The sequence below is a fragment of the Amborella trichopoda genome, chromosome 13 (genome assembly GCF_054954075.1).
Source record: "Amborella trichopoda isolate Santa Cruz 75 chromosome 13, AtrichopodaSantaCruz75HAP2 v2.0, whole genome shotgun sequence".
NCBI lineage: Eukaryota > Viridiplantae > Streptophyta > Magnoliopsida > Amborellales > Amborellaceae > Amborella > Amborella trichopoda.
In genome coordinates, this window is record NC_142348.1 from 7,977,231 (window position 1) to 8,001,874 (window position 24,644).

General features: G+C 35.5%; 1 protein-coding gene across 1 annotated transcript; it reads right to left on the reverse strand.

Annotated features, from left to right (window-relative positions):
* Positions 1-1,533: 1,533 nt before the first annotated feature.
* Positions 1,534-19,585, reverse strand: PAA2 (20S proteasome subunit PAA2). Its single transcript, XM_006842643.4, has 9 exons — positions 19,488-19,585; positions 17,884-17,978; positions 17,666-17,747; positions 16,691-16,787; positions 9,555-9,613; positions 9,322-9,404; positions 8,461-8,556; positions 5,014-5,073; positions 1,534-1,944 (listed from the first exon to the last, which is right to left on the reverse strand). The coding sequence occupies exons 1-9, from the start codon at positions 19,561-19,563 to the stop codon at positions 1,852-1,854; spliced, it is 741 nt and encodes a 246-aa protein (XP_006842706.1). The 5' UTR covers positions 19,564-19,585; the 3' UTR covers positions 1,534-1,851.
* Positions 19,586-24,644: the final 5,059 nt, after the last annotated feature.

A 24,644-nucleotide genomic window follows, 5' to 3' on the forward strand; every position in this document is an offset into this window, starting at 1 on the left:
AGCCATCAATAAAAGAATAATTCCTTCAAATAAATTGGGGATGCACATAGATATGGTAAGTCTCACTTAGGCCGGTGATTTTTACATTTTCCCTTTCACGAATAGTATGGGGAAGGAGGAAGTCTCACTTGGGCTCGTAATTTTTACATTTTCCCTTTTCACGAGTAGTAATAGTATTGGGAAGAAGTGTACTACTAATTTTGTTGTAAGTAATTGAATCACTTGCGGATTGTTACCGGAGATTTAGATGGTTGGGGTCGTCATTTTAAGACGTTCGAGAAAAGTCCCAGGTTCACAACCCTCGGAGACGTTGTTGTAGTTGTTTATGGTTTGTTGTGTTACACCGAAGCTACCAAAAAGCTCATGACAGTGCGCGACCACACTAACAAAAGCTCATGGAAGCCCCACTTCAGCATTGAAGTTTACGGTGCTGCATAAAGGAAAAATCCATCGGAAACTATTAGATTATTTTGATGTTCAAAAACCCTCTAATTGATCATTTTGACATCAAGATGTATGAATATGTGAAGAAATAAACATTTCAAAGTCCGTAAAATTGTGTATCCTACAATACATTATCTGGACCACCCAATTTCAATATTTTCATGTTTTCATAGATCTACTTGGTTTGAACCATTTTTGGAGTTTAAAATTTTACAATTATTGATGAAAATGGATCCTCAAGCCATCATTATAATTTTTTATATCAAAATTTTATTTATGATATAATTTAGATGCGTGTCTTAATTGGATTGTTTGAGGTTGCAACCTTATACAAACTACACCTTAATCATATATATATATATATATATATATATATATATATATATATATATAGAAGTGTGTGTTAACACATATTGACATGCGACGTTGAATGGCTTCAGGCCTATAAAATGGAGGGTGTATCTCGCACAAGGCCCACGAATTACCTCAAAAGTACAGCCCAGCCTCAACCCCACTAGAAAATGCAATTTCAGCTACACAAATTTGTGGTCTTAAAATCTATTTCTGCCAATTGAAGTTTTCAGTAAATGCATTTTTTGACATGGTTTTCAAATGCAGCTTTAATTCTTTTCCGTATATGCCACTTTGCAAATGAGTTAATAGAATATGAAAAAGTCATAAAATGCCAAAATGAATTGGAGTGTTTCCCTGACCATACACAATTGGTGCCTTGAGAAATGAACGGGCTTAGTATGGGTAAGAGACCTAACATGGACAGTTGGAATTCACAGAATAGCTGTGTCAATACTTGAGGACTACATGCCCCAAATGAGAGAACCTTTGGGGGCCAAAATCAGAATATTCTCCAGCCTGTGTTAAACTATCTCATGATATCAAACAAAGAACACCACATTTGCCCACCATAAATCTTTTAAACGGCAATAATTTCTTAACTTTACCCTAAATAATGGATTGTCGGGAGTAATTGAAGCTTTGTAAAAATATAATCCATTATATGAAACATATTCCTAAAACATTAATCAAAGGAAATTCTCCCTCTGCACCAAATTGGTTTGCCTGTAATTTAGATTTCTTTTAACCAAAAGAAACACAAGACAGCTATTTCATTGATCAGAGAAATAAATAACTGAAACGATGAAATTTTAGTTTCAACAATGAGTCTGTTTTGGGAGATCTTGATGAGATCATAATTGCACTAAAAATACAACTATCATAATGCCTGATCATGTATATATCAATCTGAAGCTCTTCAACCTGAATCAAGTTTGAAAGGGCCACTGGCCATTGAATCGAAAAGTACCAAGATCACTTGTCAAAGGCAAAAACAAAAACTAGAAGGAGAAATGGAGTACCATTGGTCCCATAAGTATTGGGCCACCAGCAAATTTAGTCACGTTCACTTATGGCTGTCAAATGTTCATCAATCTCCTCTGTGGACAACACTCTGAAAACTGGATTTTCCCTTCTCACGACTCCTACCTGCGCAACATATTGGGAAACAATCATTGATAATTTGTTCTGTTTACATGTAGCAACCCTCAATGCATTTCACTGACTAAATATCTTTACTTGAAACGATTCGTGCAATCTTCTAGTGGGGAAGGTTGCAAGTTATTCTGCAAGCCAACATTGCCTAAATCTCAGCCATTTTTTATCTTTCTTAATGAAAGAGTGCCCGTACCTAAAATAGTTTTACAAAAATACACAATAATACATCTTTCAAAGATTTTGGAGCACATGTTGCAGTCCCTTTTTGAGAGGTAGACTTACCTCTTTGGGATAGGGCGGTCAAGGACTCATGCCCTTGAAGTTTGTCCCAAAAACAAAACAACCTATGCGTTTTTTGGAGCACACATTGCAAAGCTAACTATTAAAGGGGTGTTGGACAAAAAACAACACACACACACACACATGAAAACCTCTTTTCCTGCTGAGCATAAAATTGAATTACACCATCATATTCTAATATTAAAACCACTCATGCATTATTGCACTTCCTCATGTGCATGGTCCTTAGACCTAAAATGCAAAATACTTAAATACCTTAAAGCCCAAGCACTTGCCCAAGACCAGAAAATTATTAGTTGCTCAAATAGTTCCCTAAACCTCAAATTTTATAATGCCAAGTCCACATATAGTCAAAATAGAGATGAAGATGCATTGTTATGTACATGTGTGGGCCTAATAAATCTTTCAAAAAAAAACAAATGTGGGCCTAATAAGAAAAAGATCCGCTTTTGGTGTGTCAGGGGATGCAGCACGATTGGACTGAACCCTAAATCTAATGGTGCAGATCATGCCCAAAAATCAAGATTCGCATGCAATCTGCACCACCCATTGGAACTAGACGGTTCATATGTCAGGGGAGGCAGTTCATAACTGCATCTCCTAACACACCGAACACTTTTCCATAAGGAAAAAAGAACTTCTAGATCCTGACAAAATGAAACATGAATCAAGCAATCATATGGCACAACCATTTAAAAGTTCATATATATGCAACAATTCTGATTTTCCAGACCAGGCAGTACAAAGATGTATCCACCACTATGCGTCCAAGCAAGCCTGCATGTGTAGCCGGTGGGCCTCTCTAGGATATCCTGACAAGGCACCAACCATATAAAGGCTACCTCCAGGAACCACAAGATAGTGGTGAAGTGGCTCAGCTCACATATCTTCAAAACATTAGTTTTCTCATTAACTTTCATCAATTCTAAAACACAGGATAAAGACCCAATGCGGACAGACAGTGTTATCAATAGAACTATCTTGATGAGTTGATTCTAAGGAAGCTGGATAGACTATGCAGAATATTGCCCTAGATTAGAGAGGGTTCTCGTTCTCATAATAACTCACTTAGTTGGGATGCTTGTAAGCTAAAGGGGAGTTAAGCATAGGGAATAACTCTATGGGGCTGAATGTAGGGTGGACAAAAAACAATATACACATAGAACGAGTGCAGCGGAAATGAGGAGTAGCAAGACAAGAAGAGATAGAATTTGAAATGTATTCATTGGGGAGAATTTAGGTGTGGCACCAATAGGCAATAAGATGAAAGAGAGTTAACTTAGGTGGGCTGGTCATGTGTCGCCAACCAAGTAAAACACATGTTAAGTTACGAGGTGCGAGTTAGTTCAAGTGGAAGGACTTAAAAGGGTAAGGGGTAAGCCCAAAAGGATGTGGTTGGAAATAGTTCGGAAAAATATGGAGACTTATGGCTTCGCTGAGTGTATGACCTTTAATAGAGCAGAATGGTGGACCAGGATTCGTGCAGCCGACCCCAATTAATTGGAAAAAGGTTATGATGATGTTGATGATGATGATGAAGTTTGGGGCTTCTCTTCAGAGTAGGAATAGGACTATAGTAAATAAGTATACCTAGGGCATAGGAGGTTGTTGAAATAAGGGGGGATAGGACATTAAATAGGACTTCGAGGGCACAATATATTTCATGAATAGGATCGTCACAAGGGTATTAGGTAAGGGTGTGAGAGGGCTGCAGGAAACACTTGTGGACGAAACACGTAGTGTGGAATCCTAAAGTTTGAGATTTTGAGGCTCAAGGCATCAAAGGCCATGTTGTTTATTGCTTTAAAAGAGTGGAAGGGTCACAACGCACTGCTCAGGGACTCTAATAACATTCAAACACCCATAAAGGGGAAAAAAGAAATTCTTTGGTACCAACCATTCGCAGGTGGGTTGAGTACAAACATGTGCAGATAGGGGATAAAATTCCTCAAAGGAACACCATCATAATAGGACCATGGAGGATGGCAGTTATTTTTTATTAGACCCAATCTATCTTGCAATTTAAAATCTAGTTCAACAATTTATAAAAGGACTAAGTCGCTGACTTGTTAGAGCAATAGAGCTCTAGGATGCTTTATTACTATTATTACTACTACTACTACCATTGTTGTTGTTGTTGTTGTTGTTGTTGTTGTTGTTGTTGCTGTTGTTGCTATTATTATTATAATTATTATAATAATAATAATTATTATTATTATTAGGGACTTATGGCCTTATTAAGGGTATGGGGCAAAATGACAGACTAAGATTCATATAGCAGACCCCAAATAGTTGGGAAAAGGCTTTGATGATTACTATTGTTATTATTTAAAACAATATATCAGACAGTCTTTAGGATGGTTTCAGTGAGTTTGCATTTTCATAAAAGAAAAAGTGCTATCCTGATTTGCAAAACACCCTGCATACAATGGCTTGAGTGTGTAGGACTAAGATGCAAGAATACTTCAAATTGAGCTCCACATTTTTGTTAGATGTTTCGAAACTGTATGAAAAAACAGCTAATTATGGTGTTTTAGCTGCATGGAAACCATATATCTGTGCATCACAGGTGTGAGATGTCTCCATTTGTATGTAAAATTCATGTTGCCTCTCATACTAATACATTGAACAACATAAAGAGATGGACACAGTAAGCAATCACTCATCAGTCACATGTGTACCATCACTCATTTTTCAACACTTATATATCAGTACAGGAAAGAACGATTGGACAAATGAAGATAAGGTGAAGGGTGATACCTCAATCTCAGTGGCCTTGAAATCTTCTTGGAGAACTGATTGCAGGGCAGAAATCGTAGTCTGCAAGATACAAGCATGTATAGAGCTAAGAATCTTCAAATAAATCACTAAAAGATTTGATGCAGTCAGAGAAGTACGTACTGCAATATCATGGGAAGCAGGCAGTTGAAAAGTTGCGTAGATAACATACCATTTGCTAAAACTCAAATGCATATCATAAACTATCAAGTGAGCATATTACATAATATCATGATGTTAACCTAGCGACACATGTTCTGAGATGCATATCACAATTTGTACAAACCCCAATTATTTGACAATGAAATTGAAGATGCTCTCTCTGCCAGATAAAAGGGATAAACACTCAATACAAAGATTCATTACCAGCTTGAAGTAGCCAAAGAATAGCTGAAGTCATATCCTAAGAAACAACATATTTCAACCAGTATAGAACATTGCATGGTGCAGATCAAACAAGTTATATCAACCAACACGTCTAAATATTTGAAAACTTAAATGAGAACTGGAGATTTTTTTTTATCATTTCAATAAGACAAGATACCAGTGGGAAATTTACTGAAAATTTTGCTTCATAAAAGAGAATGGCCTACAAACTGCCGCAACTGTCTGGCACCAATAGTCCAATGAATGTGGTAAATCACTATTCAACATGTGCTTACATTGAAATGTCCAACACTAGATTTCCTTCATTGGGAAACAAGATAAACTTCCAACTATAAGCACCCGCCAAATGGAATAGCGCTCCCCGATTAAATGGATTAACCCCATGTTGACGCTTGTCAAAGAGTGTCCAAAATATAACAAAAATTCCCTAGGACATATTCATATGCCATATTCAGGATATTCATATGCCATATTCATGCCTATACTTGGGATTTTATGACAATGTCCTTTCGCAACTTTTGACTGCGGTAGGACAAAGTTTGAGTCTATTTATGGTATGATGCATATTCATGAGTTTTCTGCTCACATATCCGTATATTTATGAGCTTTTTCTCCAAATATATTGTGTACTGCATAAGAGATTGCAATAGCGCATTTGCATGCAAGGGATTGGATTTCTCTATATTTGAGTTTATCTTATCAAAAACTGATATCAGATTTGGTAGATAAAAAATTGGATTGTCTACAAAGAGACCATGTTTCTTTTATACATAGAGGTCACAATCACACAATCATTCCCACTCATTAGATGTCAAATTGGATGGCTTGGGATGAGTCACAAAGTCTGAGAAATTATTTTTTTGGAATTTTGTGTCTATTCAATGGCACTCTTACAACCACTCATTTTGAAATTTATGGGACAAGAATAATCGTGACCCCCATGTACAAAAAATAAATGGGCCCTTTGTAGACAATGCCATAAAAGATACCCAATACGTGGATAAGCATAGCATATGATGTGATTTTGATCCAAACAGATAGTATTTCGAACATAATATTGATTATTGTGATCATATTTCCATCAATTTAAAAAATTATTACCTTGCAAATCAAATGGATGAAATCATATATAAATTCCCCACGATATTTGCCTCGACTTGGCAATTTTAATCCAGAACATCTAAATAAGTCATTCAACTTTGTGCATTTTGATCTTTATGACGTATTTGATCCAAATTGGATCAACTTTAGAGTTCATTGCGCTCTGAAAACCATTTGACTCGAGCCATCTTTCACATTTTGAAGGCGGTTAGAGAGTTTGAAGCCAAATCCGGTCTGAATCTGATACATTGTGTGAGACTGCCATTCAAGTTACAGTCTCAATCCTTATTGATCAAACATCCGCTTGTCTCAAGGTTTTAGACCTGCACTTGTGATGATATAGAGTAATTTCAACATTTGGACTTGAGCAAAGGCTCTTTAAGCTCCTTTTAAGTTCTTTAGAACTCTAGGATGATTCAAAAAACCACCCAACACCAGGGTATCCAACAGGTTTTCCTTCCTAAATATTAGTTGAAGTGTAAAAAGAATGCACTGTAGTCGATGTTCTAAGAGAGAGGATTCAAGATGGGCAAGGGCAGTGGATTTATCGAAAAATTGGAACCTAAGAGGGTGCTCATCCATCAAAGACTTGGTCCGATCTGTATCTGAAGGATCTTGCTTACTTTGAAGGATGTAGTTTTTTTATTGGTTCTTTTGAAGAATGTTCACATGGCACCAAGGGCCAACTACATCAGATATCTTTAGAGATGCAGAGGTGAGGAAACCCAAGGTATTTGGGGCCTTTCTGATTGTAATTCCATGGTTGCAGAAGTAAAAGAGTTGTTTATAGGATTAAGGATGTGTTAATCAGTTCGGGCAGTCTATCACCGTTGACAGTTACTGCCTTAAGTGGGCTAAGAAGGAAGTTCCTCCTCCTTGGCATTTGACAGCTTCAATGGAAGAAATTTTGACACACAGAGTCTCAAAATGTAATTTTTAACCTGCTTTGATTTTATGTTGGGGAAATGTGGAAGTTGGTTGCCTTGGCAGATAACAGGCAGGGAATGGAGTCTTCATTTGTAAAGATGGATATTGAGGATGGGTAGCCCTTCATTGTGATGCCATTGCCACCCCGGAATTTGCTTCACTTTTTTTTGCTCTTATCTTCAAAGGTTCCTTTATTAATGAAATTGTGTTATCAATACAGTAAAGGGTTATTGCTTTGCAAGGAAAAATCTACAACAATAATAACAACGAAATGATAGTGTACGAAAATTTAGTTTTCTTTCCTCAAACCAGACCATCAAATCTGAGCTATGAAGCCTGTTGACAATGACAATTTGAACCCAGATTAGTGCCAAAATAAGGCCAACTGCCAAGTGAAGAAAATTTGTTTCATATACTTTCATAAGTACCTATCAACCCATTCTGAATGAGCTTTTCTATTTTTTAAAAAGATTCTGAGAGAAAAACAAGTTGAAGGCTTGAAATATGCCACCTTTATGTTTAATCTTGATTCTAGAATATATCCTACATTATTAAAGCATCTCAATGATATATCAAACCCCTATGACCCTTTCGGCAAAAGGCCTTAAACTTCTTCACGACAATCTCTCTACTTCTAAAGCATGACTATCACTGAAAAATACAATCAATTAAATTTCCTAAAAGAATAGACATTATAAGTCACAATCCGTCCCCTTGTTACAATTTATTTAGCTATTTCATAACATGAATGATCTGATTCACTATCTTATGCACAAGCACTTTTGGTTGCAGTGATATGTGGACCGCCTAATGTTAATTGACATAATATAAACTTAAACACCATCAAGTTTTCAATAAATGTAAAATAATAACAAACAATGTACATATTTTTCTCGTTTTTATTCATTGATTACAAAAACAAGCATAGATTGTGATTTCAAGTTGAAAGGTACCAGAACACTTGTTAAAACTTCAAAACAATCCAGAGAAGTCAGCAAGGAAACATAGCCTTACCTGTACAGTCTCCTCATAGGAGAAGGCAGGATCATTCTTCATTTTTTTCTCCAAAAAGTTAATTGCTTCTTGTTCTTTCAAGCCGGCACTTGTTGCCTTGAAAAATGAAGCAAATAACAAATTAGAACTTATCCTAAAGCATATACCAAGGAATCAAACTCTAGAATGAAATCCCATAGGCTAGGCACAAATCTAAGTTTCAAAATGGAAAGGGAAAGGATTATAAGTCAGATAACTTCGATCAACTACTTATGAATGGAAACTCAGATCATTTAAAAAGCTACAGGTAATCATGAAACCACAATTTTCCCCATGGAACTGCAGATACCATCCATTATTAAATTTCAAAACTGGTGAAGGACCTACTTAAAAGGCAACAAAAAACGGGGAAAGAAAAATAAAGCTCAGCTCTGAAAGATGACAAAGAAAGACATCAAGACATCATACAAATGTATGTATTGGGTCACATGAGCAACAATAAGAAAAATAGGCACAAAACTATAACAAGGCACAAAGGATTCTAACAATCTTAAAGCAGCTCGGAAGTGAAAAGAAGAAATATTTAATAACTGATTATGGTTCTCAATAAAACCATGACCCAGTGAATCCCAAGGAACCATCTCATCCTTAGAATTGCCCATAGCTTTTACAAGAAAAAGAAGACATGAGAAAAAATGTGCAATAACATTCTCATACTGAAGGCAACAAGAATGATGGTGACAAAGTCAATAAAGATGAATCTACTATCCTTGGTGCCTATTAGGGAATTTAGTCCCTAAAGGTGCCAATGAAAAAGAAACAGCAAATTTCAGACATGGAAAAACTGTATCTCAATCAGAGAACAATGATGTACTCAAATACCTTATGGCCGAAAAAGTGGCCAGCTGGATCACATTTGAAAAGTTGAGGCCCCTTTTCTTCGTCAATACCCAAAACCATAGCAGCTGGACAAATTAAAAATAAAAACAAGAACAAACAAATGAAGTTCAATCACAGTACCACCAAACCAAAGGAAAACATCAAGTTCACAACCCAGAGTTTTAAATTAAGAAATGCAAAAAAAAGAATCCACAATAGAAGCGGAAGTAGCATACCTATTCCAAGGGGTCTCATATATGCATGCTGTGTATAGATCTGGGATTTGTCCGCAATCCTACATATACATACAGTGGGGTTAATTATACAAACAAAAAGGACAACTAGTGTCAGTGAAAGAGATCATGCAATACAAACATTCACACAACAATAAATGACACTACCTTCAAATACCATTTCACTTTCAGAAAAAAAAAAAAAACCTTCAAATACCAATTACTTATTCAAAGGAACAAAATTTAACGACTATAATTGTTTTAGAAGTATAGGAACCTTGACTTATATTATGTTTAATCTACTGTGCATCTCTGAAGTCGCTTTTCCTCTGGGGGGCCTTCTATCTCTCATCTAGAATATGGAGATGACACTCTAGTCCTTTGCGATAAAAACCTTCAGCAAATAGTGACCTTTGGTTGTTCCTAAGATGGTTTGAAGTCTCCACAGGTATGAGTCAGGCCACAGACTGAATTGGAGCTGACAAACATGTGGAACCGACTCCCCACCTACCAAGTATTTGGGCCTCCCTCGTGGCACCCCGGAAAATAACAATGGGATGCTGTGTGCATGGAGAGGCAGATACCTGTAGCTAGGATGAAAAGTTACTCTTATAAAAGCCACTTTCTTGAACACACGAGTGTTTCAGATATCTTTGTTCAGCATGATGATGTACACAATGAACAGATTAGAGACATTGATGAGGGATTTTTTGTCATCCGGTGTTCAATCACATAAGTTCCGCAGATGAGACAGAGTGTAAACTAGTGTAGGAAAACACAGCTCGGCTGTGAAATTTGGACCTTGGTGGTCCAAGTGACAGCGAGTCCGAGTACTCACCCGAATCCGCACCAAGTTGCCCAAATAGCAAAAAAACCCAAAAACATTGACAAAAATCCTGAAAATCAGTAGAGATCGTGGGAACAAACAAAATGATAAACAACATAACCATATAAAGATTAGAAAAAGTTCTAAAAATATAGATGAAATACAAAACTAGTCAAAGATCATTTTCTCAAGAACAGAGAAAACAAAGAAAAAATCATTAAAAATCATAAAAACATATACATAATATAAATAAATTGTAATTATAGTCAAAGATTAAATCAACTATACACCAATTATAATTAATTATAATTAATTAAAAAGCTTATAGACCCTTGAGTTGGATGGTGTTGTGGGCTTGGCAGCCCGCAAAGCCCAAGTCACTTAGGCGAGCCCGAGTCAATTCACCTGAGTCTGCTAACACTGTTCTAAACCAAAAAATTCAGAGGCATGGGCATTATAAATCCCAGGAATTGTCACACAGTGTTGCTCGGAATGGTGGTGGCACTCTGCCAGTGTCATCAAATGCAAGATGCAGACTCGATTCAGTAGGGGGGTTTGATGCAAAGGATAATATATATGATTTATGTGATGGTAGAAACTCTAAATTTAGAATGTCTGTAATACATCCATCGTCTAAGTCGCTGATAGCATGACCAGGAGTAATACAGCTTGCTGTATCTATTATTAAATAAAATATACACCAAGTGACCAACCACACAAATCTAGTAGCATCGAGCAACCAAGCTGTTACACTGTAGGCTGTAGCATAAAACCAAAACCCAAAATGGTAAATAGCCTGATACAATATCCGAAGACCGAAAGTACTACATAAGTACATAACATCCAAACTCCAAAGACCAAAAGTCCATGAAAGATAAAATAAAATTTGATTATCAACCCAAAATGGAAAGAGATTTCAATTTCTAGGTCTTAATCTTTTGGCCCCTTGACACCTCAATTACTTGGTAATTCTTTGCCCGAGATCCTCAAACAAATGCAAAAGACAAACTCAAATGGTCCCCCAAAAAATGCCCAAATTTTATCTTATTCTTTGAGTTTTGATAAAAAAAAATTATGATTTGCAATTTCCACAATTTAGTCCCCTTTAATCCATGTAAAAATAGAAAAGGTTCTTGGGGGTATCCCTTCCAAACTCCCCCCCACTTTCTTTTTTCGTTTTTTTTTTTCCTTTTCATGGGGGAATGACCAAAATGCCTATAGTCCGGGGTATTTTTCTTCCCATGAGCAGCCACCTGCACATGCATGTGCATAACACATCATGCAATGGCCCTGCATATCCAGTCGATGTGCCCATTATGGAGGCACATCAAGAAATTCTGCATAGGCGGGATGCGTACGCCCATGGGAGCATCCGTTTCAATGCAGCTACAGAATTTGTGATGCAATCGCATTCGAAAACTATGCATTTTGCGAAATCAAATGGTCATGTGGCAGCAAGTTATCCATTCCAGAATAACCATGGTCTTGACGAGATCGGCTGGCTACCCAAGGATGTTGCAAATGCTCAGGCTTCTAAAGCATGGAAAAGAACAATGTCATCCTGCCCTTCTTTGATCGGCTATTCACTGATTCAAATCGGTGTACGGATACAACTAAAAATTTCAAAAACAAAATCTGAAAACTGTTGGTAAGCAGGCTGTTCTGGGCTTCCCTAGATCCAGATTGCCCTGGATCAGACAGGGCAATTCAAGTTTGACCTACCGTTCTAAAACCTTGGTTTACGGTGAAACAAGGGATAGGGTCCGGCTGTTGTGGGATCCATTTGTGGGTGAGTGTGCCCTGGAACAAAATTTACCAGGATTATACCCTTTAGCCATAGACCAGAATGCCACTGTAGCCCAATCGTAACAAGGTAGTTTGGATGCCAAATTACCTAGCAGAGTCGGAGATACCACGAATAATGGCATCGCTGGAGCTTTTCAAGTCAGAATATAATTCTCGAGTTGGAAGGGATCAACCTGCCTCGTCTGGGTGGTTCTTAATTCTTTTATCAACCCGTTCTAATTCCCTGGTTGCAGCTAATAAGGCATGGTTTAGCGTGTTAAAATCCAGGCCTTTGATCAGCTAGTTATATCCAACGGAGTCCTCACAGTTGACCAATTACAGCAACGAGGGATTCACCCATCCAATCAATGTGTTATGTGCAAAGTTTCAGAGGAAACCATCAGTCATCTTTCATCCACTGTTTGGAGGCTAGCCAGTTGCCATCTAGCATGATCCAAAGCTTTGAATGAGTCTGGGTGACCCCACAATTGGTACAAAAGCACTTCACAGAGCTCTTTTCACCCCCTTACCCTTCTTTTTGTTTATTATTGCGGCGAGCCTCAGTCTTGCCAAGACATGGGCCATCCGTATTTTTGAGGATCGAGAAACCTGAATAGAAGCACTAAGGAAGGAAAATCACGGCAATGTTGGTTTTTGTGCGTGTAAACATAAACAATTCTGAGCTTTCTCATCAACTGACTTTGAAAGTAACTGGATCTGGATAATTATTTATCCCAAGATTAAGCCACTGGAGGCCATGAAAGAAAGGGACCATCAAACTCAACTTTGATGTTTGCTCACTTGAATATCCAGAACCACCGGGTATAGCTAGTGTTTCTAGATATGACTCCGCACAACTGCTACTGTCTTATTTCACTTCTATCGGCACCAAATTCCAAGATGGTTGAGGCACAAGACCTCATGAGGGCCTAAAAAGGTTCAACACTAGTTGGGTCGAGCCCTTCTAGTTGAAGGGATTAAAAACTCGTAACTATGTGGGCAACTAGAGCATCCCCATGTCTGGACTTTGGAGACTCTGATGCAGGGAAAATAATAATAATAAACCAGAAATCAAAATAAAATTAAAAGGATTGAGAGATTCTATCGCTCTCTGGGTTTGCAAGGGAGTCCACCCCAAGATCTTTTCACAAGAACAAACTCTTTATTGAATCACCAAGCACTCTGTTTACAAAGAAAGAACATCTTCCGTTTAAATACACTTAGAAGAATCAATAAATAAATAGATAAAAAACAGTCCACAAAAATATAACTCTATCTCACTCTTTGAATCTCTATTTCTTCCTATATTCTCTCTCCTCAGTCCAATGTCAATATCTCCATGGGAATATTTTCTAAATTTCTCATGTCCATAAAAGTAGGTCTTTCTCTCCAACTAAAAGATAACTCTTACTTCTCAAGTCCATAAAAATAGGACTTTTCCTTTTAAGCTCACGTCACTCTTTCTCTCTAACTAAAAGATAACTCCTACTATGAATCCCCACATCCCCCACATGATAAGCTTCCCAAAAACAAAACAAGTAACCTAAAATTTTAAATTAAATATCTTGTATACCTCTCAAATCTCTACAACAAAAAATACAAAAATAACCCTAAAGAAAACTAAAAACCCAACCTAAATCTACAAATACAAAAATAGTAAAATTAAAAAAATAAAATAAAAAACCCACTACATCATCTCCAAGGGTTGGAAGAAACTCGACCTCGAGCTTGTTGAACTCAAATCTTTTAGAAGCCTTCCCAAAAGTTGATGATGCAATTCTTCTAGGTATTTTTTCTTCTTCAAATAAACAAATGATCTAACACTATTTGTAGCAGAAGTCTGAAACACCGAGCTCTAGAATACCAAACTGAATCTTGATTTCTCCTTCAGGCTCATAGGGTGGTATTTCATAAGTTGCAACACACTTATCTTTTTCTTTACAATTGATTTTCAAAATTTCTTGCATGTTTGGGTTATCGATATCATCTTTTGTATAGAGATCTATCTTTTCTTGTTCCTCTTTTTGCAACGTACAAAGTTGATCTTGTAGATATTGTTGTATTGATATGCGAAAGTATTCCATGTGTCTATAGAATTGTTGATCCAATTGCTCAAATATTTGATCAAATTGATCCAAACGCTCCATATGGTATATGGATCTTTGATCTCAAGGCTTTGATACCAATTGATGGAGGTAAAAAAATAATAATAGACCAGAAGTTAAAATAAAATTAAAAATATTGAGAGATTATACCCTCTTTGGGTCTGTAAGGGATTCCACCATAAGATCTTTTCACGAGATCAAACTCTTTACTAAATAACCAATCACTCTGTTAACAAAGAAGGGACATCTTCCCTTTGAATACACTTTAAAAGAAACAATAAATAAATAGAAACCCACAAAAAAACAACTCTCTCTCCTATTATTTGCTCTCCCTATCTTCTCTCTCCTCACATGAATCTCTAGTTCTTCCTATCTTCTCTCTCCTCAATCCAACATCGATCTCTCCATGGGAATCTTTTCTAAATTTCTAAAGTCCATAAAAATAGGTCTTTCTCTCTAACTAAAAGATAACTCCGACTTTTCAAGTCCATAAAAATAGGACTTTTCCTTTTAAGCTAACGTTACTCTTTCTCTCTAACTAAGACAACTCCTACTATCAATCCCACATCCTTAAACACATGATAAGCTTCCCAAAAACAAAACAAATAACCTAAAATTCTAAATTAAATATCATGTATACCCCTCAAAAAAATACACTAATATCCTTAAAGAAAACTAAAAACCCAACCTAAATCTAAAAATAGTAAAATTAAAAAATAGTAAAATTAAAAAATAGTAAAATTAAAAAATAGTAAAATTAAAAAATAAAAATAAAAAAACCCAATGCATCAGACTGGAATCAATTTGGCTGTATTTTCGAGTTATGTAGACCATTGCATGTTTCATTTGAACATATATGGTGTGAAACCCACGCAGCTGCGGATGCCTTCGCCAAAGAGGTGCCATCCAACAAAATTTTTGTAATTAGCTCAGTCACCTTGATTAAAGAGGCTTAAATTTTGTAAAAGCTGTACACTTATCTTCTATGCTTAATACAATGAGTCAACCTTTTTGTTTTGTTAGTGTGTTTTGAGAGGGGGGGAAGATGGTCTTCAATTTATGGGATAGGGTGAGCCAAATCCCATTCAAGAAACACGATATTTGCACTGGTAACTAGCATGAATAAACTACATATACTACAAATTGCCTCAGTGGAACAACAGATATACCTATAAAATAGCTATGAATCATAAGCTGGCATGGTCCAATGTCCAATCTCAGGTAAGGATCTTTAAAATAATGAAAAAATAAATTGGAAGTATTAAGGTAGAAAATAATAGCAATCCAACAAGAAAAGGGAGGCTGAGGAACTTTGGGTGTATATGTTGAAAGACTGCCAACAAAAATGGGACAAGGGAAGAAGCATTTCTTGTTCTGCTTTGAAAAAGAGTAAATATCTCAGGATCTCATCAAGAGAAAAGTATGAAATCTCAGCATGGCGAGAGTTGATACTATAATTGATCTAAATAAGACGCTAAAGAAAGGTCAAATTCTAGAGAAGTCAGCATTGAAAGGAAATGAAGAAAGGTCAAATTCTAAAGAAGTCAGCATTGAAAGGAAATGAAGAAGGCATTAAAGCTCTAACGGATTCTTGAAAAGCAAAAGATGCTAATCGAATTTGAATGCACATGCATGTCTGTAAATGCGACCAGCAAGCTAATGGTTAATTTCATCTCTTTTCCTAAGAGACTAGCTATGCCAGATTAAATGATTGATATCTGCAAGATCTTAAAAGGTATTCAATATCATTAATAGACCCCTTAAAACCAAACCGTGATTTGATATCTGTAAGTACTAAAAAATTATTATTTGAAAGGAAAACAAGGATACTTATTACTAAAAAGAACACTTTTTTTACAGAGAAGAAAAAATACACACTCATTTATAAGAAAAGGAAAAAATATATGGATAATGTACTTGGACTTTGTAGTTATGTATGTTGCCTTGCATATGCATATGCGGGAGCCTCTATAAAAACATGTATGTCTGGACGCACATTTGCTTGAATGCATGTATATATGTATGGGTGCACAAAAGGCACATCAAATGCCCAAGCATGATCTATTAAATGTTTGTAAGAAAGTACACTAATAGTTTCCAGACAGATTTGTGTGGTTTTCGCTAGAGGATTGTAATCGGTAGATCACAATGAGTATAATACATTGAAGATGATTGGCCAGCTAATAACAAGTTTTTTTTTGGGAAATTTGGCCAGCTAATAACAAGTTCGCTCACACATATTATCCCCAGAAACTGATACGAAGACAGTGCTAGAAAAAATTTATAACCACCAAGTCCCAGACAAAATAGGGACAGAAGTTTTACACCTAAGAATAGCAATCCTAGCATATTGTATATAAGAAAGAATGTTTATAAACAAGAAGAAATTTGGCAAATCATCAGTTGAACCAAAAGTAGCATACCATTTGGCGAGCACATCAACAGGCATTTCATAACCCCATTTAAAACGAAACTCAGCTGCTTCATGCCTTGCTTGCTGGACCAATGACCGTGCATCAGCTGGAAGAAGAAACCAACAAATAATTAATTAAACACCGCGGGTTCAATCCATGCCCAAATAGTACACCCTGGGATACAGTCACCAAAACTTTAACATTGAAATCAATGGCTGTTTTCTTGAAAGCAAAGAATCTCACTTCGCTTCCAGATCACACTGAGGTTCTTTCTTCATGATTATAATAGCGAAACATAGTGATTTCCAAATACATGACAGGAAATGACACGACACATATGGAAGACATGGGACCTAACAAAAATCATGAAGTACCTTCTAAGTCCAATTATATGAAGTTATGATGCATGGATACTTCAAAATAGAGGTTGTATCCTTGTGGGATACTTCACAAACATATGTAAAACCTTAGAAGAATTGATGTTTGTGAAGTACCCATGTAGGATACTTCACAAATATATGTAAAACCTTAAAAAAAACTGATCTTGTAGCCATCTCCAGAATTATATCCGTGGTGGATCATAAGCATAAAGATGACACTTTGATGAAACAAATTGGAATATTAATAAGTAAAGTCTTTCTTCTCATTTCATTTGAAAACTGCAACTTTCACTTTGTTAGTAGATTGCAATAGACATATAAGCTATTCATGTTCAGAATATCTTCACAGATCATTTCATGATTGAAAATAAAACATTTCTATTAAAGTGTATGGATGACTAGCCCAGAGTGGCCAGCATTGCTGGGGTCAGGAGGTATAGGTTCCAGATCCAGAACAGATCTACAGTGGAATTAAACCGGAGGGTCCATTCAAAACCCATTCATTTTTATTATTAAAAAAGGAAAAAAAAGAAAACCATTCATCTTACATAAGCCATCTTTTTATTTGATAAGCATAACAGTATGGCATCTTATTAAAGCAAACCTGTCATTCCAGTGGCCAACAATCCAAGATACTTTGTAATGGGAAACAAGTGGGTTACACTGGTCTGATCCAAGAGCTTGTCCTGATATGCATAATTGGGACAATAAACTCAAACACAATTAGTTACCAATCAAATGAAGAAAAAACGAAACCTCAATCATATTCAGTTTTAAATAACAACAAACATGCAAAGAAAAATATGATGATAGATCACTTACTGGGACCTTCTTCTGAGTAACAACACAGATAGAATCCTTGCCCCGAACTCCAATTGAGGTAATGCCAGCTGCCTTTACAGCCTTGAAGGCATACTCTGCACCAGAATCACTTCATATTAGCAATCATCATAACCTGATCTCCATATACAAGAGTTCGCACTTACCATGTATTAGCCAAAGTGCAACATAACCATCAATTATGTACACAAATAGCATTATATTAACAATCAGGAAATCCTAAGTTTATGCAGCCATACTGTATTATGCACACATCCATACTCCATGGTTGTAGAAGTATGTTATATGTTAGATGAATCATTTCACAATAAAATCAGGAAACCATCAATGGTAAACACATCATCACCTGAGCCTTATCCCAACTATTTGGGGTCGGCTACACGAATCCTTTTTTGTCAGTATACTCTATCTAAGGTCATACCCTCAGTCAGGCCATAAGTCACCATATCTATTTTCGCTACTTCTATCTATGTCCTTTTGGACCTTCTCCTTGCCCTTTTAGAGCCTTCCATTTGAACCAAATCGCCCCTCCCAACCAGTGTTGTATTAGGTCTACACCGCACATAGCCAGCCCACCTAAGTCTACTTTCTCCTATCTTATCGCCAATTGGAGCCACCCCTAAATTCCTTCATATGTATTCATTTCGAATTCTATATTTTTTTGTCTTGCCACTCATCCAACTCAGCATCCTTATCTCAGTTACACTTGTGACTTATCCTATAGATATGATGTTTCTCCTACATTCAGTCCCATTAAGTATGGCTGGTCCTACAGCCGTCCTATAAAACTTCCCCTCCAGTTTCATGAATCATTGGAGAACACATAAATTCACCAACAGTGAACACATAAATAAACACATTATAACCATAAAGACAAATTTCATGTCAGAGAAATCGCACTAATTAAACCATCAAGAAAAGAAAGTAAAAGGAGCCTAGTACTTAGGAACTCGTACTTCACTTTCAGCTGCTAGGAGGTCAAAATTGATATAACTGCATTACTTTTAAAGGTACAATATAGATGCATTCTTATTCCCAAAAAAATGAAACAGTATAGATGCCGCAATTACAGCCCTGAGGGTATATCATAAGTGACAAATCACGAGAGCACCGAATATCGGTATAAAATTACCACAGAACCCAAGGAAAAAATATATGCTTTCCACGAGAAACCTTGATTTCATTAAACCCTAATTCTTGCATGATCCATACTAAAACCCTCAATGAATATCAAATTTCAAAGTTAAGTCACTTCATACCAATAATAAGAAACTGACTCCCTATACAGATCCATAAAGGGTAAAACAATTAAAACAAAGGTTTCTCCCTGGAAACACTATTTTTTTGCGTGTAGCTACACCTAAGAATGTCAATAGCACAATCTCTTCATACAAGCAAACATGAAACGCATACACCTTTTTTGTGAATATAAGAACAAATACTTCATGGGAATTTCGTGTCAAAAAATTGTTCTTGAAGGGAATGTTCTATTCCATAAGCCCTAATTTTCCAAGCCCCAGTTCACGAAACCTAATTTCCAAGGCCATATCTCCTGATCAGTTGCAGTTATGGGAAAGGATACATACCAACTTGATAAAGTCGACCTTCAGGGGAGAAAATAGTGATATGGCGATCATATCCAGCTCCTGTTCCTCGACTCATAGCTCGTTGCTACTGCAAATTCTGAGTTCCCGAGTAGAGAGGGAGAGGAGAGTTGCAGTGAGAGAGAGAGGGGCGTTTTATGTTCTTTCTCTACAAGAGGGCGTGTAATCTTGGTTATGAAGTTATGCAAAGAGATGAAAGTCCCTTTCGATTTATTTATAGAGCTGGGGGGATCAGTCGGCCGACTCACATGTACATATGCGACCCCATACTAAAATTCATTTTAGATTATTTTTTTCTATTTTTTTTTTGTAGATCTATCATCTAGGCCAAGATGATAAATGAATATAAAAATAAACCTTTTAAAATTAAATATATAACTTTTTAGTATTTTTTTTCTGCACCATCCATAACTTTTTTTAGTACACTTTAGATTCATCACGTTTGTAAGTCAACGACGCATGAAACAACTTTCAATTTATAAAAGAAAAATGGTTTGGCTGCAGCCATATCAAAATAAGTAAAGCCTCACTTCAAGACTAGAAAATTGTAACTAAGGTGTCCGAAAAATCATCGGTATTAACTATTATATTGTAACACATTATTTAAACTGTCCATTCAACGTAAAAATAAGTATTTCATTTTAATATTTTTAACTTTTTTATTTTCAAAATTTCATAGTCGATGTTGGAATCTAGGCAATATAAGAAGCCCCACCCTAATACTCTCTTTGAGGTGTCTCAAAATAAAAAAGGCAAGGTGCTCCTACTGAACAAGTGGCTCAAAGTTTAACTAAATTAGTGGAAACAAGTGGCTCAAAGTTGAACTAAATTAGTGGAAACTATGACAGAGATGATGAATCTCGAAGCTCCCGTTTAGCCTGAGATAAAGTTTAATACTTGGATGTTTTTGATGAGCTATATAAGAAATGTGAATTAAAAATACCATCTAGGGTGGTCGTTTGATATCCAAAAATTGCTCAACAACAGTCATTGGGTTTCTACAAATGAACAAAAAAGGATAAGGTAAGCAAGGAGTTCATAAATCGAATAGAAGCTCTCGATCATCAGATTATTAGTTCATTCCATACCAGACCAGGCCGGAAGAAATAGGGTTATGTACAATTTGTTATGGGAAGGGTCGAACATATGTAAATAGCTATTATGGATCCTTATGTCGTTACATTCCATTTATGTTGAAGGCTACCTGTATTTTCCAAAATAAATCTAAGGTTCATATGTTCCTAGCCTTGCCGTTCGGATACCAAGGGGCGTTTCTAGAGGAGGAGATAAAGCAAATGGCAAATTAATGTTTTGGTGTGAAATTTTTATTTGGGCTTTTTTTTTTTTTATTTGGACTCATAAAAGCTTACTTTTGGCAGTTTAAGCACTCTTTTTTTTCTTTCTTTTTTTTGTCTTGAACTATTTATGAATGGATGAAATGAACTTCATGTCTTGGAGTAATTTTTCTATTGATGAAATGAAACGTCCTTTTAATGAAAATGCTTGACATTATGTTTATGTGTGGTGTATATACATAGGTAATTCTATTTGGTGAAAATATGATATTACTATTTTATTTTTTCGTTTGTATAAAATGTGATATTATCTATTTGATGACAAATGATTGACATGTGTGTTTGTGTTTTTCTATTTTGTAGAAAGTGAAATTTTCATCTTTGAACTTATATATGTCCTCTCAACTTTAATTTCTAGTTATGGATGATATGGATCATTTCGAGCAGCTTAGATTCAATGCATTACTATGTGGTTTATATGCCGTGTGACCTTTTGGTACTACAATACATATTTAATGAAGAAGAGAGTTCACAATGCTCCATTCACAGGTCCGGAGTTTATTGCCCGTATATTATATGGACATGAGTGGAATTGCTTTGCTCTATTGTGTATGGAACATCATTGAACTTTGTAGGCTTATAAGAGACAGGACCACACTGCAAAATATATGTGTCAGTTGAAGAACAAGTAACCATACTCATAAGCACTGCGACAAATGACGAACGTAATAGGATGACACAAATTCGGTTTCAGCAGTCTGGCCAAACCATTATTTATTATTTCAATGAAGTACTAAGGTGTTTGCGTTATAGGAAAATTATTTATACAGCCTCGAGGGACAAAAGCACCAGCTCACATTGCTGGTAATGAAAGATATGACCCATATTTCAAGGTAACTAATAGTACTCAATTTTAAAATTTATTGTAAAATTGCTAGCACTGATTTTAACAAAAAATCTTCATTGCAATAGCTAAAAAACTTGTTGCATTTTTTATCAGGATTGCGTAGGCGCAATTGATGTTGATGGAACACATATCCCAGAGTGGATTAAGAGCAACATGCATAGACGATTTCATAAAGGAAGCATGTATTATCCCAAAATGTGGGTTTCGATTTGCAATTCTAGTATATACATGCTGGATGGGAAAGATTTGCATCGGACTCCAAGATCTTATATGATGCTTTGGAAAGAGGGACCAGTTGATTAAAAATGCCTGAAGGTAGCTCACTTTTGTAACTCTTATGTATAGCAGGATAGTAGTTAAGTAACAGACCATGTTTGTCCAACTTGCAATTTTGAGAAAGAAATTTTGAAATCATAAGTGATCCAGTAGCAACTCAAAGTAATGAGGACCATGTCGAAGGAGTACAACTACAAGATGAAATCGCATCCCAATTGAAAAAAAAAAAAAAAAAACATATGCAAATAAAAGTCTCCCATTATATTTGTGCACTTGAGAACCATATATTAGTGATATGAGACCTTTATAGCGCAATTGATTAATGGTTAGTGACAAATATTTTGTAGAATAGTTTGCCGTGGAATTTGGGATATTCAATCTACGTGTTCTTCTCAATTTGGCATATACAATGTAGGAAATTAATATTATTAACAAATGAAGCACATCTTTCCTTATACTTTAACCCAAGCTCTCTTGTACGGACTCTAGTTCCTTCTCTCTAAAACCTAAACAAATCCAATTTGATGCGTATACATTAATTTACAAATCCGATTCACACTAAAAATTGTATTTCATATATAAGGAGCTTGGATAGAAGAGGTTTTTTTTGATAGAATTAAGAAACATTAATAATAATATGATGAAATCGTTATAAAACCATTATTAACTAACAAATCTATTATCTATTGTGGATGACCTATTAGATTTTCGTTAAAAAAAACCAATATTACCCCCAAATACAAATTCTTCCACGTATGGATCAAATTGATTAATTATCATGTCCGCAGGTTTAATAAGTTATGGGTGGTACCAAACACAGGTTTTCAGGCTGCCTCTAAATTTCAGACAAGTTACCGAACACAATACCTTTTAGTACTAGGAGCCAGAACATCCAGCTTCACAGGGAGAAGGAACTTCCAGGTTCCAGATAACAACCAACTTCCAGTTGTCAAACATACCCTATAGAAATTATAAGTGCTTTTTGGATGAGGATTAGAGGTGAGGCTTTACTTGGTTTTCATAAAGCCTAGGCCTTATAGAAATTAAATCCTTTATTAAACGCGCCATGCATTTAACTTCCATGGGTAGAAAACACTACGTAGAGAAGTTAATATGCCTAGCGAGCAACCAACTTTCAAACAAACAGAAAAGTATGCGAAATTAACTAAAATAATGTTTATTTTTAAAAATAAAAAATTCATGTAAGGTGTCAACCTTAAAGGGTAGAATTAAGTTGCATCTTAAAACTCCATTGAGAAAGGCTATTTTGACATTAGAAAATCATCTAATTGATTATCTCAATATCGAGATGTATGGATATGAAAAAAAAAAAATGAAAAAAAATTCAAGTCCCAAAAATAGTACATCTTACAAGATATTATCTAGACAGTCTATTTTCATGCATTTATAGATCTACTTGATTTGAAAATTCTTTGAAGTTCATTTTTTTTTAATTAGAGATGAAAATAGAATCTCGGGACATCTAAAAATATTTCCACATCAAAATTGCATCTTACGACAAAGTTTAGAGTTGCACCTTATATTGTTTGATGTTGTGCAAACCTCACCCATTTAAAAAATAGATGCAGTTTATAAGACCTAAGCTTTATGAAAACAAAATAAAGGCTCACTTCGAATCCTCGTCCAGATCGCACTCTGGGCATCAAAAATCTTTGTGATGACTCTTAAATCAATTTTCAATGCCGAATATAAAATTTGAAGCTAAAAAAATGATATAAATCTTGCAGATCCATGAACACTTAGTGTTAGGGAGAAATAGATGGTTTACTTAATATATTACAATACATGCTATTTTTAGGACTTGAAATCCTAAATTTTTTTTACAGCCATAATGGTCAAGCCCGAGATGATCGATATGAAGGTTTTCCAATGCCAAAACCACAATTTCTGATGAGTTTTGAGACGAGGCTTTACTTGTTTTGATAAGGATGCAGCCTTATCAAAACATTATCTTTAAAAAATACCTGAATTTTTTTTATTTTATATAGATTTGTTTTTTCAACTTACTAGTTGTAGTCTATTTGCAAAAATAGTGTTTGGCATTGGGAGTACTAAATAATTTATTGGCTTAATGTTTTGTTCAATACTTCTAGTACCCAATAAAATCATTTTTAAAAAAGTATAAAAAATATAAACTAATTCATGGAACTAGTTTTCTCATTTTTCTTCTTAAAAAATTAAGTTCAGTACTCATACTACCAAACCATATTCTTTTGGAAAAGGTTTCTATACTTCCCCTACAACATAGAAAATCAATGCTTCCCCTACCATCCAGCCATCCAAGTTTAATCAAGAGAGCTACTCACCATTTGATCTTAGATCCAACGACTCAAAGTATTTTATTTTTAGTTTTTTTTATACAAATTGTATGAATATGAAATTTGGTATGTGTCATCTTCTTATTGGAGCGCACCTATAAAAAAATGTTGAAAATAAATTTTTGATAAAATATAATGACCAAAAATACCCCTTGAAATTTTTAGGGGTATTTTGGTAATTTTATTTTATTTAAAATATTTTTTTTACATTTTTTGCTAGTGAAAGTTTAATAGAGGATTGGACGTACGTAATTTGATGTTAAAATAATTTGTAGAAAACAAATTAAAAATAAAATAATGTAGAAATGTGACATTGTGATTG

Excerpts from the sequence above, each read along its gene's own strand:
- PAA2 (XM_006842643.4), bottom strand. The coding sequence starts at position 19,563 with ATGAGTCGAGGAACAGGAGCTGGATATGATCGCCATATCACTATTTTC. Across the intron at positions 9,614-16,690 it reads GTTGATGTGCTCGCCAAATG|GATTGCGGACAAATCCCAGA; the intron begins GTATGCTACTTT and ends ATGTATATGTAG. Across the intron at positions 1,945-5,013 it reads TCAAGGCCACTGAGATTGAG|GTAGGAGTCGTGAGAAGGGA; the intron begins GTATCACCCTTC and ends TATGTTGCGCAG.